The following is a 19,316-nucleotide window of genomic DNA, read 5'->3' on the forward strand; positions in this document are numbered from 1 at the left end:
CTTGGCTTCAGATCATCGTCATCATGGTTATAATCATTATTACTATGATATACATATACTTTGCCCAAGATGATGGGTGGAGGGATTGGAATCTTTAATGACACTTGGCTGTTAGTTTTGTTTCTCTGGTTAATACTTTATGTTCATATTTCAATCCCATGCTTTTGGCCAGGAGGACCCAATACAACCACACTTTCTTAGTGTTGGAGTAAGTTGTCAATAACTGTTCCGCATATTTGATTGAACTGTCTTTAACTTCCTGTGAGATGCTTCAATGATTTATATGTTAGTTTGCCATCTATTTTTGTCACTGTAATGGTTTGGATTTAGAATGTCCCCCTAGAACTCAGGGAAACAAGGTAGCAATCTTGGTTGCTAAGGAGGGACCCCTGTGTGTCTTCTTAGGGATTATATAAGGTCCTTCCTCCCCCTGCTCTCTCTCTCTCTCTCCTTTCTGGTCTCAGGTCTCTCCTGAGGTGAGAGTGGAGCCGGGTTATCTCCTCCTCTCTGCTTCCCTCTGCCAAGTCCTAAACTCCAGAGACCTGGCCTGATACAGACTAAGCCCTGGAATCTCTAAAAACTGAACAAATAAGTTTACCATCTACTAAGTTGTGTATTCAGTTGTTTTGGATTAAAGCAGAGAGAATACTAACTGGGAGAGTCACAGAAAGAGCACTGACAGATCTGTAGAAAAATTCACACTCACCAGAATCTTTTCTGTTGAACATTAGAATTTAGTAATTTGGGAACTACAGGGGCTTTAAATAATGAAGGAGAAACTTCATTGGCCAGGAAGGTGGTCTAGGGAAAGGGTGAGGGTGAGAGGGAGGATTAATGAAGGAACCATTTACATGGACATTATGTACATATGTGAAAATTCCAAAGTCAATCTCAATATCATGTATGGGGAAGGGTGGAATGGGGAGGGAGCCCGGGGAAAGATCACCAACAGCTGTGTTCATGTATGTCATTATCATTGCAAGCTACATTATAATGTGAGACTATAATGCAACAATAAAAGTATATAAAAAAACATTAGAGCCGGGCATGGTGGTGCATGCTTGTAATCCCAGCATTTGGGAGGCTGAGACCAGAGGATTGCAGCTTGCGGACAGCCTCAGCTACTTAGTGAGGCCCTCCGCAACTCAGTGAGACCCTGTTTCAAAATAAAGAATAAAAAATTGGGCAGGGGGTGTAGCTCAGAGGTCAAATACCTCTGGGTTCCATCCCCAGACCTGCAAAAAAAAAATAGAATTTAGAATTTAATTGCTTAAAGAAATTGATTTAATAGAATATTTTTTCAGAAGGAACCACTTTTTTCCACTAAGAAACCACAATTAAAGCTTTAAAGTACAAACATCTTTTCTGTAGAGTTTATCTGCAACATCACATCTTTTTTTAAATCTATCATTCCATGATGTGCAACAGGAAAAGTGATTACAATTTTAGTTAAGTAGATCTAAAAAGGGGTCAGAAATACCTACTAATAATCTCATTTCTTAAAAGGGCAATGCATTTTGAATGCTTAACATTACTTATCTCTGGAAAAGTACTACTTTAATATATTTTTCCTTTTTGTTTTTTTCCTCCTCCGCAGAATTCAGTTATATTAACAGCTCAGAAATAAGAGATGAGAAATTACCCAAGCTATAACATTAATTTTCTCTTCTGAACTTGCCAAATCATTAAATAATGGGAAATGACTTTTAATAAAAGAGCAAGATATATGTTCCTCAGTAAATATTCACTCAGATTATGCCAATATTAACGCAGTCTACTTTGCACTTCACTTAAAACTTTCATTTGTGATCTTAGTTTGAAAAGTATCATTATTCCCAGACCTGGTTAATTATAAAAGTATTATCAGAAAATGAATATTTATGCACACATCTATTTCTTTGTATATATAACACAGTTTGCCAATATGCTCCCGGTGAGAATACAAAATCATGATTCTACTTATGCTTGCCAAAGTATCTCTGGTTTACATTTAGTAGTCTAGTATTCAGTCCTCATGACTGTCACATCTGTCACACAAAACCAGAAAGAGAAGACCAAATTAAAACTTATGTATGAACCACCAGTGAACTTAAGAATAGATCCTTATGTGTAGTTCAGTGATAAACTAAAGCTTATTTGGATTGTTTTTCAAAGTAGTTGACTTTGGCAATTTGCCTCTCTGTAAAAATCATTTCATGCCAGGCATGGTGGTGCACGCTTGTATTTCCAGTACTTGGGAGGCTGAGACAAGAGGATCATGGACTTGTGGACAGCCTCTACCTAGTGATGCCCTCTGCAACTTAGTGAGGCTTTGTTTTAAAATAAAGAATGAAAAATAAGCTGGGTGTTGTGGTGCACATTTGTAATCCCAGCATTTGGGAGGCTGAGACCAGAGTATTGTTGTTCATGGATAGCCTCAGCTACTTAGTGAGGCCCTCTGCAACTTAGTGAGACCCTGTTTCAAAATAAAGAATGAAAAATAGGGCAGGGGGTGTAGCTCAGAGGTCGAATGCCCCTGGGTTCCATCCCCAGACCCACACACAAAAAATAAAGAATGAAAAATAGGTCTGGGGGTGTAACTCAGAGATAGAATGCCCCTGGGTTCCATCCCAGTATGGCAAATACATATGTATATGTATATGTATATGTATATGTATAAATATATATAATATATATTATATCATATAATATATATTATATATATATAAAATTTCATTATCGCAAGGTAAGAAAAGTTTTAATATTTGGATATTTTTGAGGGACAGAAAGTCAAATATAGTTCATTTTGGTGTGATCAACTTCAAAAAATTATATTAAGTTATAGAATCTGGCCAGTTGTAGTGGTGTACATCTGTAATCCCAGTACTTGGGAGGCTGGTATAAGAGGATTGCAGATTCTAGGCCAGTAATTTAAAAAGGCTCTTAGCAACATAGTTAGACCTTGTTTAAAAAATAATATAGGCCTGGGGGTGTGGCAGAGGTAGAGTACCCCTGGGTCCAATCTTCAGTACCACTGCCAAAAAATATAGAATAAGATAATATATTTCCGACTGACATGGAATCCAGAATATCATCTACCTATTGTCAAGACTCTGTGTTCTCAGTGGGAGGTGTAAGCATGGGGCTAAAGTATTTGTACATGGGGATGTGGCAGAGGGTGCTGGTGCTTGAAAAGGCACCTGCCTCTACTGGAAACCAGAAAACAACACTACTAATGCCTCAGCTATTGGAGGGAGAGGGAGTAAGTCGTTCTCTAGACTGAAGAGAAGACAATATAGCTAGCACTTGGCAACGTGAAATGCTTGATGTATCTGAGGGACTCATTGACTTCAGAGGGGCTTTCAGAAAGAGACGCACTGTCAAATGGCTTGTCTACCTGGGAAGAAAGAGGACTGCTCACATGTCAAAAGGGAGGTCTGAGATAGCTGGTGGCAAATTAAAAATAAAAACCCCACCGAGGCTTAGTCATCTACTAATTGAGAAACAAAAACAGGTCGATGGACACAGATTTGGAGGGGTTCTATAAAAATGTAGGTAATGAACAAAGCACACTTTTTTGAAAAAGAGAAAGAGACAACTATGACAGATACTGTGTAGGTATAACCAATATTAGAAAATGTTAATAAAATGACATAATAATTCTTAAACAGAAGCAATGACAGGTATACCTGAAATAAGAAAGAATATAGTTGAATATAATAGGCAATCAAATAAATGTAAAAGGGTTGTTTATCTGTAAAAGAAAGAAATCCAGAGACTTTAAAATTGCTTAAAAAAAAAACTCATATCAAATTTGATTTGGGAATCTCACAATGACAAAGTGATTTGGTTTGAAATATGCTCCGCACAAAAGATATGTTGAAGTTCTACCCCCAGGATCTATAAATGGGACACTATATGAAAATAGATCTTTGCAGGTGTAATCAGTCTAGGGTGAGCTCAAATCCAATATGCCCAATGTCCTCATAAGAGGGCTGAAAGACATTGGGGATTGCATTACGTGACCAGGAGGGAGTGATGCCTCATTGCAGCCTCCACATTTCTGTTGTTTTAAGCTACTCTGATTGTCATGTTTGTTATAGCATCACTATGAAACTAATACAGAGAGAAATGTTGAAAATGGATAAAGGGAATGCATGTCAAAAGAGCATGTAGGAAGGATCAAAGTCACACAGTGAGACTCAAGGTTTGAAAGAGTAAGTGGGCTATTATATAGCTATAGATAGCACAATTCCCCAAGAAGTCATAGAAGGAATGTTTAAAACAGCACAGGATCAAGGATCAAGAATATGTACTCTGAACCAGGCTGCCAGGCTGTGATTCCCAGAGCTGTTACTTAGTAACAGTTTTGTGACTTTAGGAATATTTCCCAATGTGTCCAGATCTCATTTTCCACACTTGTAAAATGGGAATGATAAGAACACCTCACATATTGGTTATTTATAAAGAACAAATTAATTTATAAAGTGCTTGAGACAATAGCCATTATGAGCACTATTGTTATTATAAATAATTACATAAAACTATCCTGGGAATATGGGCTATGAAACAACACCTCAAAAAGTAAGAAATTACTCTCATGATAGAGGATTTCACTTTCAAATTTTATCCATCCATCTTTCTTTCTATCTTCCTATCTGTTACCAGAAAAGTAAGAGCAAGCTGGGCGTGGTGGTACACTCTTGTAATCCCTGCGCTTGGGAGGCTGAGACAGGAGGATCCCACAGATTCAAAGCCAGCCTCAGCTACTTAGTGAGGCTCTCAGAAACTTAGTGACATCCTGTTTCCAAATAAAATACAAAATAGGTCTGGGAGTGTAGCCCGGAGGTAGAAGGCCCCTGGATTTTATAAAAAAAAAAAAAAAGAAAGAAAGAAAAAGAAAAAGAAAAAGAAAGAAAAGTAAGAGCAAGTCTATCTATAAAGGATTTGGATAATACAACCAACAATGTAACACCCCCCCACAGTTCTATGCTAGAAGCAGAAAATACATTCTGATTTTATGTGCATTTAGAAAAGCTGATTATTATAGAAGGAGCAGACATTCTTAATAATATCCTAAAAGGGGAGTTTTATAGTTCTCATTCCCTCTTCATGATACCATAAAACTAGAAATAAAAAAGTCCCAAATCTACTTAACCAATTGAATATTGAGATATTTACTTCAAAATAACCTCTGGGAGTTACTATTCTCCTCTGTAGCACTTTGGGGTGCATGGCAGCTGAGTGCCTGCGTCCTACATGGTTGCATCTGCCAGAAAATAACCACAAGATAAGTAGTTTTCTAAACAAGTGTCTCCAAACAACAGTGGTACCATGTCCTTAGAGAACATTTAAAAATATATAAGCATTATTTTTAGTGCTGGAGACTAAACTCAGAGGTATTCTACCTCCAAGCTATTCTTTTTTTCCCTTTCTTTCTTTCTTTCTTTCTTTCTTTCTTTCTTTCTCTCTCTCTTTCTTTCTTTCTCTTCTTTTGAAACAGAGTCTGTCTCATTATTATACTGAGGGTCTTGTTAAGTTGCTGAGGCTGTCCTTACACCTGTGATCCTCCTGTTTTAGCCTACCAAGTACTGGGATTACAGGCATGCACCACTGCACCTATAATTGCACACATTGACGAGTGATACTGGTATTTAAGGTGTGGGGTTAGAGATAGTAAATGCTCTGCGAAGCTCAGGACACTCTTATACAATGTAGAACTATCTCGGCCAAAATGCTAATAGTACTTCCATTGATAAACACTATTTTAAGACTGACCACAAACTAAAGAGTCCATGATGCTTTAGATATTTCTATTGGAAATTAAGTTAATACTACCAATGGTAGGAAAGGCTTCTGTAAACCTAACAGGCAATTCAGTGTTCAATTTTCCACAACAAGAACCAAGTTCTAGAATTTCCTTTGCTCTCAACAATAGTCTAAGAATATATTAGTGTGTTTTGAGACTGCAACAGAAACTCATTTTCTCTTATTACTAGACTCAAAAAGGAACCTCTAGCTATATATCTACAGAATAAATTGAAAAAATAAATACACAGAGAACTGAAAATTTATTTAGTTGGCTACTGAGGTTAGACTAGCTGAATCAAATTCTCAGTGAAATTCTTTATACACCAAACTGCCCAAGTTTCTAGAAGCATCAGTACTTTTCTGCTTCTTGAAATTTTTTGCCCATTTGTATGTAAAAGAAAATTATTTCAATGATACTTTCTTAGTATTTCTGATGATGTGGAGAAAAAAGGGAGTGTTTGATGGTAGATAACACGTGAGTATGAGAATCAAGAGACTTAGGTTCTAATTCTTTATTGTTTACTAGCTACCTGACCTTTCATGTTTGCTTATTAATAAAAATGGCATAAATATATTTGCCTATCTTCGGATACATTGGGGTGCAGAATAAAGACAAAATCCTTACCATGCCCACCAGGCTGCTTTGGAACTTGCCTCCTGCTTCCATTCCCTTGCTCTCCCCCACCTGCTGAGCTACACTGGCTTCCTTGTTGCTCTTTACCTCCCTCAACTTACCGCCTCTGCACCTACTATTTCCTCTGCTCACTGCACTCTGTCCCTGATGGTTTCTGAGCTCCTTCTCAATTTCTCCAGATTTCTAAACCTGCTGTCTATACAACAGGTAATCATAGACTATCCTATGACTATAGCACTCCCTACTTTCTTTATATTGTTACTCTTTTACATATTGATGAATTATCACCCTGTTGCCTATTTCTGCTCTGCTAGAATGTAATCACAAAGAATACAGGAAATTACCTGGGCGTGGTAGTGCACGATTGTAATCCCAGCATTTGGGAGGCTGAGACAGGAGGATGGCGGTTCACGAACAGCCTGAGCTACTACTTAGTGAAGCCCTCTGCAACTCACGAGACCTTAACAAAATAAAGAAGAATAATAAAAAATAACAGGGCTGGGGATATAGCTCAGAGGTTCCATCCCCAGTACTGAAAAAAAAAAAACCCAGGAAATTTGTTATTTATCTATATTTGAGAGGATGTTCAAAGAACAATTTAGAGCTTTTCTGAATCAGTGTATATAAGAACTTAAAAGTAAACATTTCACTCTGAATCTCAGTTTTATGTACAATTACAATGGACCAAGTAAAAGATTTTTTTTCTGGTACTGGGTTGGAGCCAATGAGCGACACCCCTAGCCCTATTTTTTTTTTTTTTTTTTTTGTAGTCTATTTTGAAACAGAGTCTCACTGAGTTGCAAAGGGCCTCACTAATTAGCTGAGGCTGTCCTTGAACCACGATCCTCCTGTCTCAGCCTCCCAAATGCTGGGATTTCAAGCATGTGCCACAACACCTGGCCCAAAAAATGTTTTGAAAAAATAAAAATTTAGAAGTTTGTCTAGTTCTTTTTACTGATTTATGTGAAAGTAAAATTATTATTATTTTTTATTGATGTATTGTAGTCACACATCTTAATCGGGTATAAGATGGTAGAGGCATTGTGTACATATCACTCTGAAAGTAAAATTATTATGCAAGTAGCATTTTCTTTTTATAATACTAAATACATTTTCAGATACATATCTCTCATTATGATTTAGTGTAGCATAAGTTATGTTTTTCACATTGGTATTGTGCAGTTTGCCTATCAATTATTCTCAAGCTCAAATATTCAAAACACACACTAGCTTTGCTTAATGTTTCTTTGAAAAGACAGTATATGCACTCCCTTTTCAAGGGAAATGTTTTCCTCATTAAAGGCACCATGTACTAGTTCAGGGCTTTAATATATCACACACTAAGCAGGTTTCGAGCACAGTGTTACTTGCTGTGATAACATCGTTTTCAAATTGGTCTCGGGTTTTTATCAGTTATGTCTCTGTCTGTCTCCCCGACTGCAATGCAGTGTGGTGGAAAGCAGACACCATTTTGTTCCCGCTTTATGCCACTCTCGTGGTTACCTGCTTAATGTATTGACTATAGGCATTTGTGCAATGGTGGTTATTTCTGCTTTTCTTTAAAGGGAAGTAAACAAAGAACAGTACTTACATTTAGAGCCCAATGAAGAAGACCCACTGGCGGCTGATCTCGATCCTCCCTTCATAGAAAAGATGCCTTTTCCCCTGCGAGTTGTTGCCACGGCCACTCTGGGGCGCTTCAGGGGGATGACTGCACGAGGAGGTGGCGGCACACGCCCATGGTAGTCAAACAACCTTCACAAAACACAAGGGGGCTGAGAGTTGGTTTGATGCCTATATATGTGAAGTAATTAAGAGAGGGTCCTGGTAAAAAAAAATTTGCAATAAATGTTTTTAATTGCTGTTTTTTAATATTCAGAAAAGGTTTTTAAAGGCAGGTTTATGTTTTTGAAAGACATAAAAAGCAAATGGAATCTATGCTTTCTGGACATTACAGTATGACCTCCAATATGAACTCATATGTAAGAAATGAAAGGACAAGGAGCTGTGCTCCAAAAGCACCGGGCAATCTGTTGAAAGGATGCTCACCTTTGTCCCCGCATATATTTCTTTGCTTGGATAAACAGATTTGCCCTTCGTACCAACAGGGATCTTCCTCTTACACACCAGACACTAGCACACTAGCTTGAAAATAGGAAAGACTATGCAAAATCAGGAACCGAGCAAAGAAAATGATCTTCTGATCAGAAACGGGGCTCAGAGGAAAACAAATAGAAATAAAACCAGCTTAAAGAAAACAGTGACCAGAGACAAACCGACATGGCTAGGGAGCCCTACCGCTCTCTAAGCACTTTGTAAGTAATCAAAGTCTCCTCTCACTGTAGAAATAAAGGAGAACAAGTTTGAATGAAATGAAATGGAGCTAGCATAAGGACTCAGGCTTTGTTGACTAAGCACAGGTGGGAAGTATTTGTCAGAATATATTTTATCATTCTGACCGTTTACAGAATGTACAAATTGAAACGAGGAATATTTACAGAGTTAGGTAGTGAAAAGTTTTCTAACCAAAAGGAACTTTAATGATTTACTTTTGCTAAAAAGCAAAAACATGATAATCACCACAAGGAATGCATTTCCATTAAAGCATGAAAGGAGTAAAGCTACAAGAATGTTTGCTCATTTATAGAAATATGCAACTCATAGGTTCAAAAACTTCATTTTATTTATACTGCATACTCATACCATAAAATCTTACATAGGAACAAATTTGAGAAGCATCAAAACTTAGAAAAAAAATACAGGGCTACATTTGCTCATTTGTGCTTAAAATTATTTGCCAGGAACAAGATGCGTAATTATGTTTTTCTCTATAAAGAAAATAGCATTATTGACTTAGAATGATGGTTTTATATTTTTTATTGTGACACCATCATATGAATTCTAGCCTTGTAATTGCTTTAAAACAGTCAATAAAAATAATCTAACACGAAGGTCAGAACTGAGAGAACTAGAACAGTAAGAAAATAATTTTAAAATAGTTTCTATAAAAAGGTTATTTCATAAAATTACATTTATTTACACATCTAAAATGTGGTGATCTCTTTTTGGAAAATAATATTTGAACTGTAATAAAAATTAAGATAGACTAGTTTTCACACATTTATTCAAAAACATTTTACATTGTTTCACTGTGTGTGTGTGTGTGGAGGCAATATTTAATCTAAATTTAAAACAGAACACTTTAGTACTAGGAATATCTCCTACACCAGAGCACTGAATATCCAAGAATGATTTAGAAACATTCTAGAAAAAAAAAAAAACCTGGGAGTTGTTTGGAAAAAAAAGTGAAATGAGACAGAGTTCAAGAAAGGTGTCATCCTCTGTGAATAAGCGAAGTCCATTAGAGCTGAAGCAGTGGTAGAAAGAACAGGTCATGGGTGTCAACACATTACAGTTTACTTCAAAAAGTGTAGACAGGACGAGGCCAGAAATGGTTATGAATCTCATCCATACCACCAGAGATTTGAAAATCAAAGAGGTCAAGAAAACCTGCCCCTCGTTTCAATCACAAACTAAGGTCTGCATTAGTTATTTATACGTTGAGTTCACAGAGCTCCTTAACTCAGTGAACCAAAATATGAAGGCATTTTGCATGAGATACGACACTCAAAACTATTGAAGGGAAAGAAAACATGACAATCGACTCCTATCTTTCAAATTAAAAGTCATCACTTGAGATGAAAGGTAAGTTTTCTGGAAAGGTCATTTCCTCAGGCCATGCATGTGCAATTTAACAGGTTCATTAAATAAGCTAACCTATAAATTGGGTTAAGAAAATCTCTAAAGAGCAACCAAAAATATAAAAGGGTAAAAGAATACTACAATGGAAATTCAAGCCAAGTCACGTCACCATATTCATTACTATTTCGGTTACAAGTCATTTCAATAATATTGTATATGGAGCTAAAATGTTTGGTAATATTTGTATTGCATTCTTTGGCCAAGGGTTGCAAAGATCTTATGTTGAGAAAAGAGATCTGTATTTGCTCCTTGTATCTGAGCATACGTTTAGTATGGGACATAGGTTTTAGTGACATACTTAGCATGTGTTGTACCCTTGTTGCAAATTTCTATATAGAGTGGCTCTTGACTTCTGAATTTTTTGGTGAGTTGCTTCAATGGGAGGTGGCTTTTCTCATCAAAGAATCAGGTAAGGTCTTACCAATTCCTCTGTAACTCTGTTGTAAAGAATGATAGTTTCAGAATATAAATATTTGAATGTAGTGTGTAATTCACAAAATAAAGCTAAAGAAAGGGACGGACACTTTACACAAGAGCGTCATTTTTAATCTTACAACATTTAATGGTGGTGGAGACTTCCTAAATTTCCATTGGGTACCCTTGAGTTTATCAGAAAGGAAAGGAGGACCGGGTGTGGTCCTACTGCATAAAAACATAGGACAAGGATGGATGGTGTCAGATCTTCAGGGATTGTGAGGTGGATGTAGGATCTGTCTAAATGTAGAGGGAAGTAGGGGAAAGACAGTTTGAGAAGGAGATGAGCATTGGCTTTCTCATCAGAACTAAGTCTACAGTAAATCAAAGAAATTTTCCTTTAAAAACTATTAGGTTAGCAAATAGTGTTTAGAGTAAGAAAATAGTTCATTTAAGTTAAAAGACTGACAATGAAGATGGAGATTCCACAGAATTAAATGGAATACAAAACTTAAAGGTCAGTTAAAAGCTTAAAATTTCTTTCTCTTTTTTTTGTTGTTTCTTCCATTCGAAGTTACATTCCCCCTCTTTTCCTTTAACAGTCCTTCATCTTCTCTAATATTGTCTGGTTAGAACCATCCTTCTCCTAATACTTATTTGTCAAATAGATAATGGTTTATTATTTATTTATTTATTTATTTATTTATTTATTCTTGTGGTACTGAGTTTGGAACCAAGGGGCATTCTACCTCTGAGCTACACTCCTAGCCTTATTTTTATTCCTTATTTTGAAACAGGGTTTCACTAAGTTGCTGAGGGCATCACTCATTAGCTGAGGCTATCTGTGAACCTCGATCCTCCTGTTTTAGCCTCCCAGGTATTGGTATTACAAGTGTGAGCCACCATACTAGGCTTAGATAATAGTTTATGATGAAGCCATATATATAGTTCTCCTTTTCTCAAGATTAATTTCAAAATGTACTCTAAAAGATTTAATTCCAGTGGCAAATAAAATAATGGCAGTAAGATAGAAAATTTTAAAAAATGCAACCCATAGAAGAAATTTAAGGGTTTGATTTAATAAATATTTCTATCTTTTAAGGTGCCCTTTTCTTATTTTGATTTGTTTGTCTTAAATAATATCTGAGATATGTAATTTTATTACTTAGCAGAAGCTAAAACTGGTAATACCTTTAATATATAAAATAGACATTTGTCTCTAGGGTGAATAAGGATATTAGATTTTATCCACTGTTCTAAAAATAGGTGTGTCTTGGATAAAGGCAATTTAATGACATACTAACATAGAAAATGAATGTAATTTGAATGGTTTTTAAAGATTTTCTTATTGCTAAGCTTTAATGGTAATAACATTTTAAGAAAGAGCACATAGAAAACCCTACAGCTCTTAGTCTTATACGGTAAAACAATGACTGTCATCCCCTTGTCCCTTTTCCTATAAGCATCCATATTTTTCACATTGGAAACATAAGGTGTATATATTCATGTATTCTAGCTAATTCTCTTTGGTTTATATTTAAAACACTTCTCAAACCTGCTAAATGATCTTAATGTTTATTTTAATTGCTGTGATTCATTTTTTCAAGTAGATATACCACATTTTAATAAATCTTCAAAAACCCGATCTTGGTCCAAGTCTCGATCCAGGTCGGCTTCCAGATCCGCCTCCCAGTCTAGATGTAGGTCCCACTCAAGGTCCTAACTGGTTACGACCAAAGCTGGAACTACCCGAGGAGTCTTTTGTACATGTTTGGTAGCCATAGCACAAGTGATTGAAGTAGAACCTACACCTATGCCACTGCTGTACATTTTTAACTCCCCTGATGGTGTGTCTATAATTGTTAAATCTAAGTGCTTCCTCCTAGTAAAGCCATCCTGGCACAAGGCCTTCCTGCTCAACTGAAAACAGTCTCTTTGAGACCCCTCTCCTCATGGCCCATAGGAGAATATCTAAAATGCCTTGGCTTTCAGGCCTGGCCTCTCCTATAGGCAGCTCAGTACCTGGACAGCTTTAAGGCTGGACTGATGGCATAGGTAGGTATGGTGAGTCCAACCATTTGCTCTTGAAATGACTCCCTTTGATGTATGCCATTTAGTGAAAGTGCTAAGTCCTCAGTTTCCTACCACTTTGGTTTCATACTTTTGGACCTAACAAAGTTGTGAATAGCACAGTTGAAGAAAATTGATACCTGCAGTAACCCATAGGAAATAAACTGTAGAGTTCCATAAAAAATTAATAAATCTTTACTTGATTGTCAGAATTTTGCCTTAATGCTTATTTTTGCTAACAACTGACATAATTCCAAAAATAAAAATTAAAAATTTGATATGTGTAGCCAGGCGTGGTGGCGCACGCTTGTAATCCCCGTGCTTGGGAGGTGGAGACAGGAGGATCGCGCAGGTTTGAAGGCAGCCGTGCTGGCGTAAGAGACCCTGTTTCCAAAAATAAAATAGGTCTGGGAGTGTAGCCTGGAGTTAGAAGGGCTTCCAGGAACCCCAGGATCACCAAAAAAATTTTGATATGTGTATATATTTTGTCATTAAGTACTAAATTTTCATTTTAGATTACAATATTTCAAGAATTTTCTGGTTTCTTCTTTCTTTATTTTTCTAAATTTTACTTAAATAGTTATTATTTTCCCTAATCATGAATCAAACTTACTGTCACTATGTTGTTAATGCTAACAAATCTTTATTCTGTATTAGAGGGCTAAATCACTAGGCTGAGCTGGGCGTGCGTGGTGGCGCACGCTTGTAATCCCTATGCTTGGAAGGCTGAGACAGGAGGATCACACAGGTTCAAAGCCAGCCCAGCTACTTAGTGAGGCTCTCAGCAACTTAGTGAGACCCTTTTCCCAAATAAAGTATAAAAAATAGGTCTGGGAGTATGGCCTAGAGGTAGAAAAGCCCCTGGGTTCCACACCTAGTACCACATCAATCAGTCAATCAATCAATCAATCACTAGGCTGCCCCAGAGGAAAACCTGAGAATAAGTTCAGGGCTGAGTTTTCATCAGGACATTTTGGCAAATATATGAAAATCAATAATTAAAGTACCAAAGATGTTAGCTATGTCTTGATTCAACCTCGATCCTACCTTTTCAGCATACTTGACTTCTGATAGACATAAAAAGAAATTAAAATGCCTATTCATTTTAAATCCACATAAATGATTCTTATAAACTAGTAGTCCATTTATTTCCTATACTGTTTCAACTACTCAAAATTCATAAACTGTCTATAACTTCCACCCTGACTTGAAGTAAGTTTCTGGTTACCACTGAATCAGAAAATAATTTTAATGAATTATAGAAATGACACATGCTGTGAAATCTTGTTTTAATAAAATGAGAAAGTGGTTGCAACATAACACTAAGTAAACAAGAACATAAATTTGTACATTAAATGAAGTTCTAATTTAAAAAAATTAAAAAAATAAAAGAAAGAAAAGAACTTGAAAAGGCACACTTCACCAAAGACCCAAAGACTAGTAAATAAATATTTTTTTTTTTTGTGTGTGTGTGTGTGTGTGTGTGTGTGTGTGTGTGTGTGTGTTTTAAAATTTGAAACAGGGTCTTACTAAGTTGCTGAGAACATCACTAAATTGCTGAGTCTGTCATCAAACCTGTGATCCTCCTGTCTCAGCCTCTCAAATACTGAGATTTCAAGCATGAGCCACAATGCCTAACATCTATTGTTCTTTATATATATATTTTTTATCATTAAACTCATTCAAAGTTTTCTTTGAGGTTTTCTTTCTGGATATATGCAAATATTTATTTAACATGCTTTTAAAGACAATTTGACTGCAAACTTGAATGATCTTTTCTGTAATGTGTGTGTGTTTGGGGGTAGGTTTACGTGGGATTTAACCTAAGGGCATTTTACCTCTGAGCTACACTTCCAGCTCTTTTGAATTTTTATTTTGAAATAGAGTGTCACTGGGTTGCTGAGAGTCTCTGATTAAATTGCCAAGGCTGGCCTTGAACCTGCCTCAGCCTCTGAAGTACTGGGACCATAGGTATGTTCCACCCTGCCTGGCCTCTTTTTTGCAAAGTTTTGAATTTAATATAGTTTGTATGCTTTGGTCAAAATTACTATCTGCTTTTTGTACAGCTTTATATAATTAAACAGCTAATATATTCAAACGGCCATTGAGATGCTAGAGATTACTAAAATGATCTTATTATTTAATTCTGATTATAAAAGTTGATATTTTAAGCCATTTTGTCTATGAAGAAGAAAGAGAAAAAGTAACTTCCCCAAACTTAATCAGTCAACTCATGTGCATCTAGGCTTGAAATTCATGTCTTCTGACTCCAAATCATGCCCTTTGTCAGCTGTACCATGCTGTTATTTTCCAAACTTTAAGTGGAATACAATTCTACCAGATGATAATTTAAATTTGCATAATGAAACAGACATCGCTTCTTGCTAATATGTTTTCTGGCATCATGAATATATATTGTACCCTATAATTAATGATCTGAAACAACTAGAATTTAACATAAGGTTTTTTCATTAGCTATAATTCGAGTAGCTTTTTTTTGAACTAATTAATACAAGGTCAAAATGGTTCCAGAAATAAACAATGCCCATTTTAAGTCCACTGAAATGTTTATAAGTTTTCTGTATGGTTAAAAAAAACTCAGACATTTATTTTTCTCCATTAACAAAAGTTCATTCATCACTGGAGGTTATAAACTGCTCAGTGCTCTTCCTCTACTAAAATAAAAAAGGCTGGATTTGAATTGCTAATATCTCAGAAACTGAAAACATTCTCTAGGGGTATTCAATGTATTTTAGGTATACATCTCCTTTTACTCTACTTGGAAGCATATAAATATTTATGTTTAATTTTTTTCTGGAACTGGGGGTTGAACCCAGAGCCATTCTACCTCCAAGCTACATCACCAGGCTTATTTTATTTTTATTTTGAAACAGGGTCTAAGTTGATGACAGTCTCGCTACTTGATGAGGATATCCTCGAACCGGCAATCCCCAGTCTCAGCCTCCTAATCCTCAGTATTGGGATTAAAAGTGTGCACTACCATGCCAAGCTTTATGTTTAATTTTAATACACACAATGTCCTGCCTTTAGTCACACTTGACTGTTTAAAAGGAAATGCCAGCCATGCGTGGTGGCACACGCTTTTAATCCCAGTATTTGGAGGCTGAGATAGGAGGATCACGGTTCAAGGACAGCCTCAGCTGCTTAGTGAGGCCCTTTGCAATTCAGTGAGACCCTGTTTCAAAATAAAGAATAAAAAAATTAGGCCTAGGGGTGTAGCTTGGAGGTAGAATGCCCCTCGGTTCTATTCCCAGTACTGCAAAACAAAAGAAAGTAAGAAAGAAAAAGAAAGATAGAAAGAAAGAAAGAAAGAAAGAAAGAAAGAAAGAAAGAAAGAAAGGAAAACTGCTGCATATTATCAGGCAATGTTTTTGGAATATAGAAAAGTAAACACTTAGGATAATCATTCAAGTATACTATTTAGTAATAAATTTGTGGTCCTTGTAACTATGGATAGACACAAATACTCACCAGATGGAACTTTTGCATAGAGAAATTTCCTAAACAGAAACTATCTAAGGGTTCCTAAACCTGGCAGAAGTAGGATGACAATATGATGCAGCCATATGTCAATAATTTAGTTATTGCTTCCCCACTTCGGACCCACCTGTAGCCAGCCACAGGTGGGGGCTGGTATTCTCCAGCCTACACTCCTGTTGAGCGAAGAGCTAGCTTCTTGCTAGGCTCAGCAAATAAAGGACTTAGAAGGAAACTGCAAGTTGAAAAGGGACTTAACTTCTTTTTGTTTGGGCTTCTTTCTTTTTTAAGCCTCTCCCCCACCTTACTTCTTCACCCTGGCATAGCAATTCAGTAGCAGTAATCCGAGTCTAGTTGGGGTAATTTTGCAACTGTTGTAGATTAGCCTCTTCACAGTCCCTCTAAGACACCTGCACCAGCAGACTATGTCCCTTCCTTGGAGGTCTGATTCCTGGCAGATACTGCATGCAGCAGCAGCTAAGAACATGCTGCTCATAATTTTAGCACTACAAAGCCCTTTTCCTATAGCACATGCTGTTTTTTTGGTGGTTTTTTAAATTTTATTTAATTTTTTTATTGGTGCATTGTGGTCATACATCTTAATGGAGTACAAGATGGTAGAGGCATACACGCACACATCCCCCAAGTAGCCCTTACCCATATTCCCACCCCATTTCCTCCATCTTCTCTCCTTCTTATGTTTGGCTCAGGAGCTGGGCATACAGGCTTGTGCCATCACACCTAGTTTTACAGTATATGTGGATAATCCTAATCTCTTTGTTTTCCCAGACTTAGACATGGCAGCTGCTTTCTGTAATTTGCTAACTTCATTATACTAAGGTGATTTTTGCCTTAGTACCTAGTTAGCAAGTTTTTAGATGCAATTTTCCCTGCTAAACATAACCGGTGCAATTTCTGTTTTTCTGACCGAAGCAAAGCAGCATCGGGTTAATGGAAGTCGCTGAGTACTCTGCCTCTCTGCAGGTGTGTTCAGTTGCAGCTGGAATGCTCGAGGGATCAGGTCAAGAGAAAACAGCAAAAACAGCCTAGACCAGAGGTGTGACAATGACTAATACAGAAGGACAACTGGCCAAATAACGAATTTCTCATTCATACCAACAATGTCATATGTATTTTATTGGTATAAAAAACACATTGACCATCACTGTTAATGGTACTGTTAAGTGTTACTAGTAGCTAACATCGATTAAGCACTAAGAATATACCAGGCATAATGATGATCTCCACACATATGTTACCTCATTTAAATCTTAGCATAGTTTTATGTTAGAAATGAGGCATCAAGGGTTTTAAAGATTAAATATTTTGCACAAATTTGCACCACTACTAAAAATATTTTTAACAAATTAACTATAAAGCTGGGTATGGTGGCACACACCTGTAATCTCAGCACTTGGGAGGTTGAGACAGGAAGGTCACAGATTCAAGAACAGCTTCAGCAATTTAATGAGGCCCTCAGAAACTTAGTGAGACATTGTTTTAAAATTAAAAAAATACGGTTGGTGGTGTAGCTCAGAGATAGAAAGCCCCTGGTTTTAATCTCCAGTACAAAAAAAAAAAAAAAAAAGAAAGAAAGAAAGAAAGAAAGAAAAGAAGAGGAAAAAAGCTTAGACATAAATCCAAGCTGCGTGTAATTTAGGAGGAATTGCTGTGGGTAAAGTTGCGGTGACTGTGGGCTATTTATCTTGTCTGGTCTCCATTCTGTTTTCCTTTTGTGGGATTCTGTTTACTGGGAGCTCTTGAGTATATCCACTAATGGCAGATGCTTATGTCTTTCTTTGCCAAAAGTGCAAAAAAAAAAAAAAAAAAAAACTAATGAGAGCACAGACTGCTCATAATCTGTTAGCAATACAACCATACTGATCTATTGAACACCAAAAAGCTAAACAGATTGTATGTAAGACAAATAAGTGGTTTTGAAAATTGTTTGCCGCTAGCTTTTTTTGTGTAGCGAAGAGTCAACTAAAAGTGTCAGGCTCTATAATTATTTGACTGTTTAAATCCCTTGCTCTCTGGAAAGTAAGATGTATGTATGTATGTATGTATGTATGTATGTATGTATGCAAATCTATATGTATATATCTATTTTAATGAGCTATCATTGTGTGTGTAAATGTGTGGTATCAAGAATGGGACCTAGGGGTATTCTACCTCTGAGATACACCCCCAGCCCCATTTTATTTTTTATTTTTGAAACAGGGCCTCACTTAATTGCTTAGGCTGCCTCAGTCCTGCAATTCTCCTGTCTCAGCCTCTCAAGTTCTGGGATTACAGGCGCACACCACTGTGCCCAGTATATTAGTTGTCATTTATAAATTAAGAACTTAACAAAACTTGGGTTTCCTATCTTCTAGATCAAAACTATTTTAGGTAGAAATTCTTTAAATATGTAAGGTAGTTACACAATAAAAAACGGTTAAGATGCTAAGACAATTTCATATTGCCAGACTATAATGCAATGTGTATTAACCGAAAACTTTATTTATAGCAATTAGGAAAGTATTCTGTACACAGGAATAAAGCTATAGCAAGAAATATCTTTAAAAGTATCAAAGACTAAAATTTTCATGAAGTCTAAGGATGTCCACATTATTTTTTTCTGAACAGTAAGCGGGATTATTTTTTATGCTGATAGAGCTTACACTACTTTAGGGACAAGTTATTTTATGTTATTAACTACTTAAAAATGTTACATTCTGTAGAAATTATAAATGATTTGAAAAATCATTCTTAAATATTTTTCATCTATAGGAGTAAATAGTGAAATAAGCTGCCTAACCTAGTAGTTTGGAAATAGTAATAGCTGCGGTGTGGTTGTAGGTATGACTTCCGTGCACTAGGTCTGCGCTTTTCTTTTATACCATAGATAGATATTGCTTCTCCTCTGTCTTGAATATTCACAAGTGGGTTCTTGAAACAAAATGGATGTTTAGATTACGATTATGGTTCTGTCACTAATTAGTTGGGTCACTTTGGAAAATGACTATGTCTTTAAATGTAAGGAGATGCTTTAACAACACCAATGGAGTGTCTCCTATGTGTGAGGTTTACTGATAGTCCCTGAAGATCAGAAAACAGTTAACATCATTGGTATCCCCACGGAGGAAGGAAAGCAGAGAGGAATCAA

The 19,316-nt window shown here is 36.4% G+C and overlaps 1 protein-coding gene across 1 annotated transcript in view; it reads right to left on the reverse strand.

Moving 5' to 3' along the window:
* The window catches only part of RALYL (RALY RNA binding protein like), a gene marked incomplete at its 3' end in the record, with an annotated part of 339,207 nt that overhangs the window by 22,402 nt on the left and 297,489 nt on the right, over positions 1 to 19,316 (reverse strand). The window contains exon 5 of the mRNA XM_080694753.1: positions 8,016 to 8,179. Within this exon, the coding sequence (XP_080550879.1) occupies positions 8,016 to 8,179 (164 nt within the window). The remainder of the gene's footprint in view (positions 1 to 8,015; positions 8,180 to 19,316) is intronic.

Source organism: Muscardinus avellanarius (assembly GCF_963383645.1).
Source record: "Muscardinus avellanarius genome assembly, chromosome: 4".
Taxonomy (NCBI): domain Eukaryota; kingdom Metazoa; phylum Chordata; class Mammalia; order Rodentia; family Gliridae; genus Muscardinus; species Muscardinus avellanarius.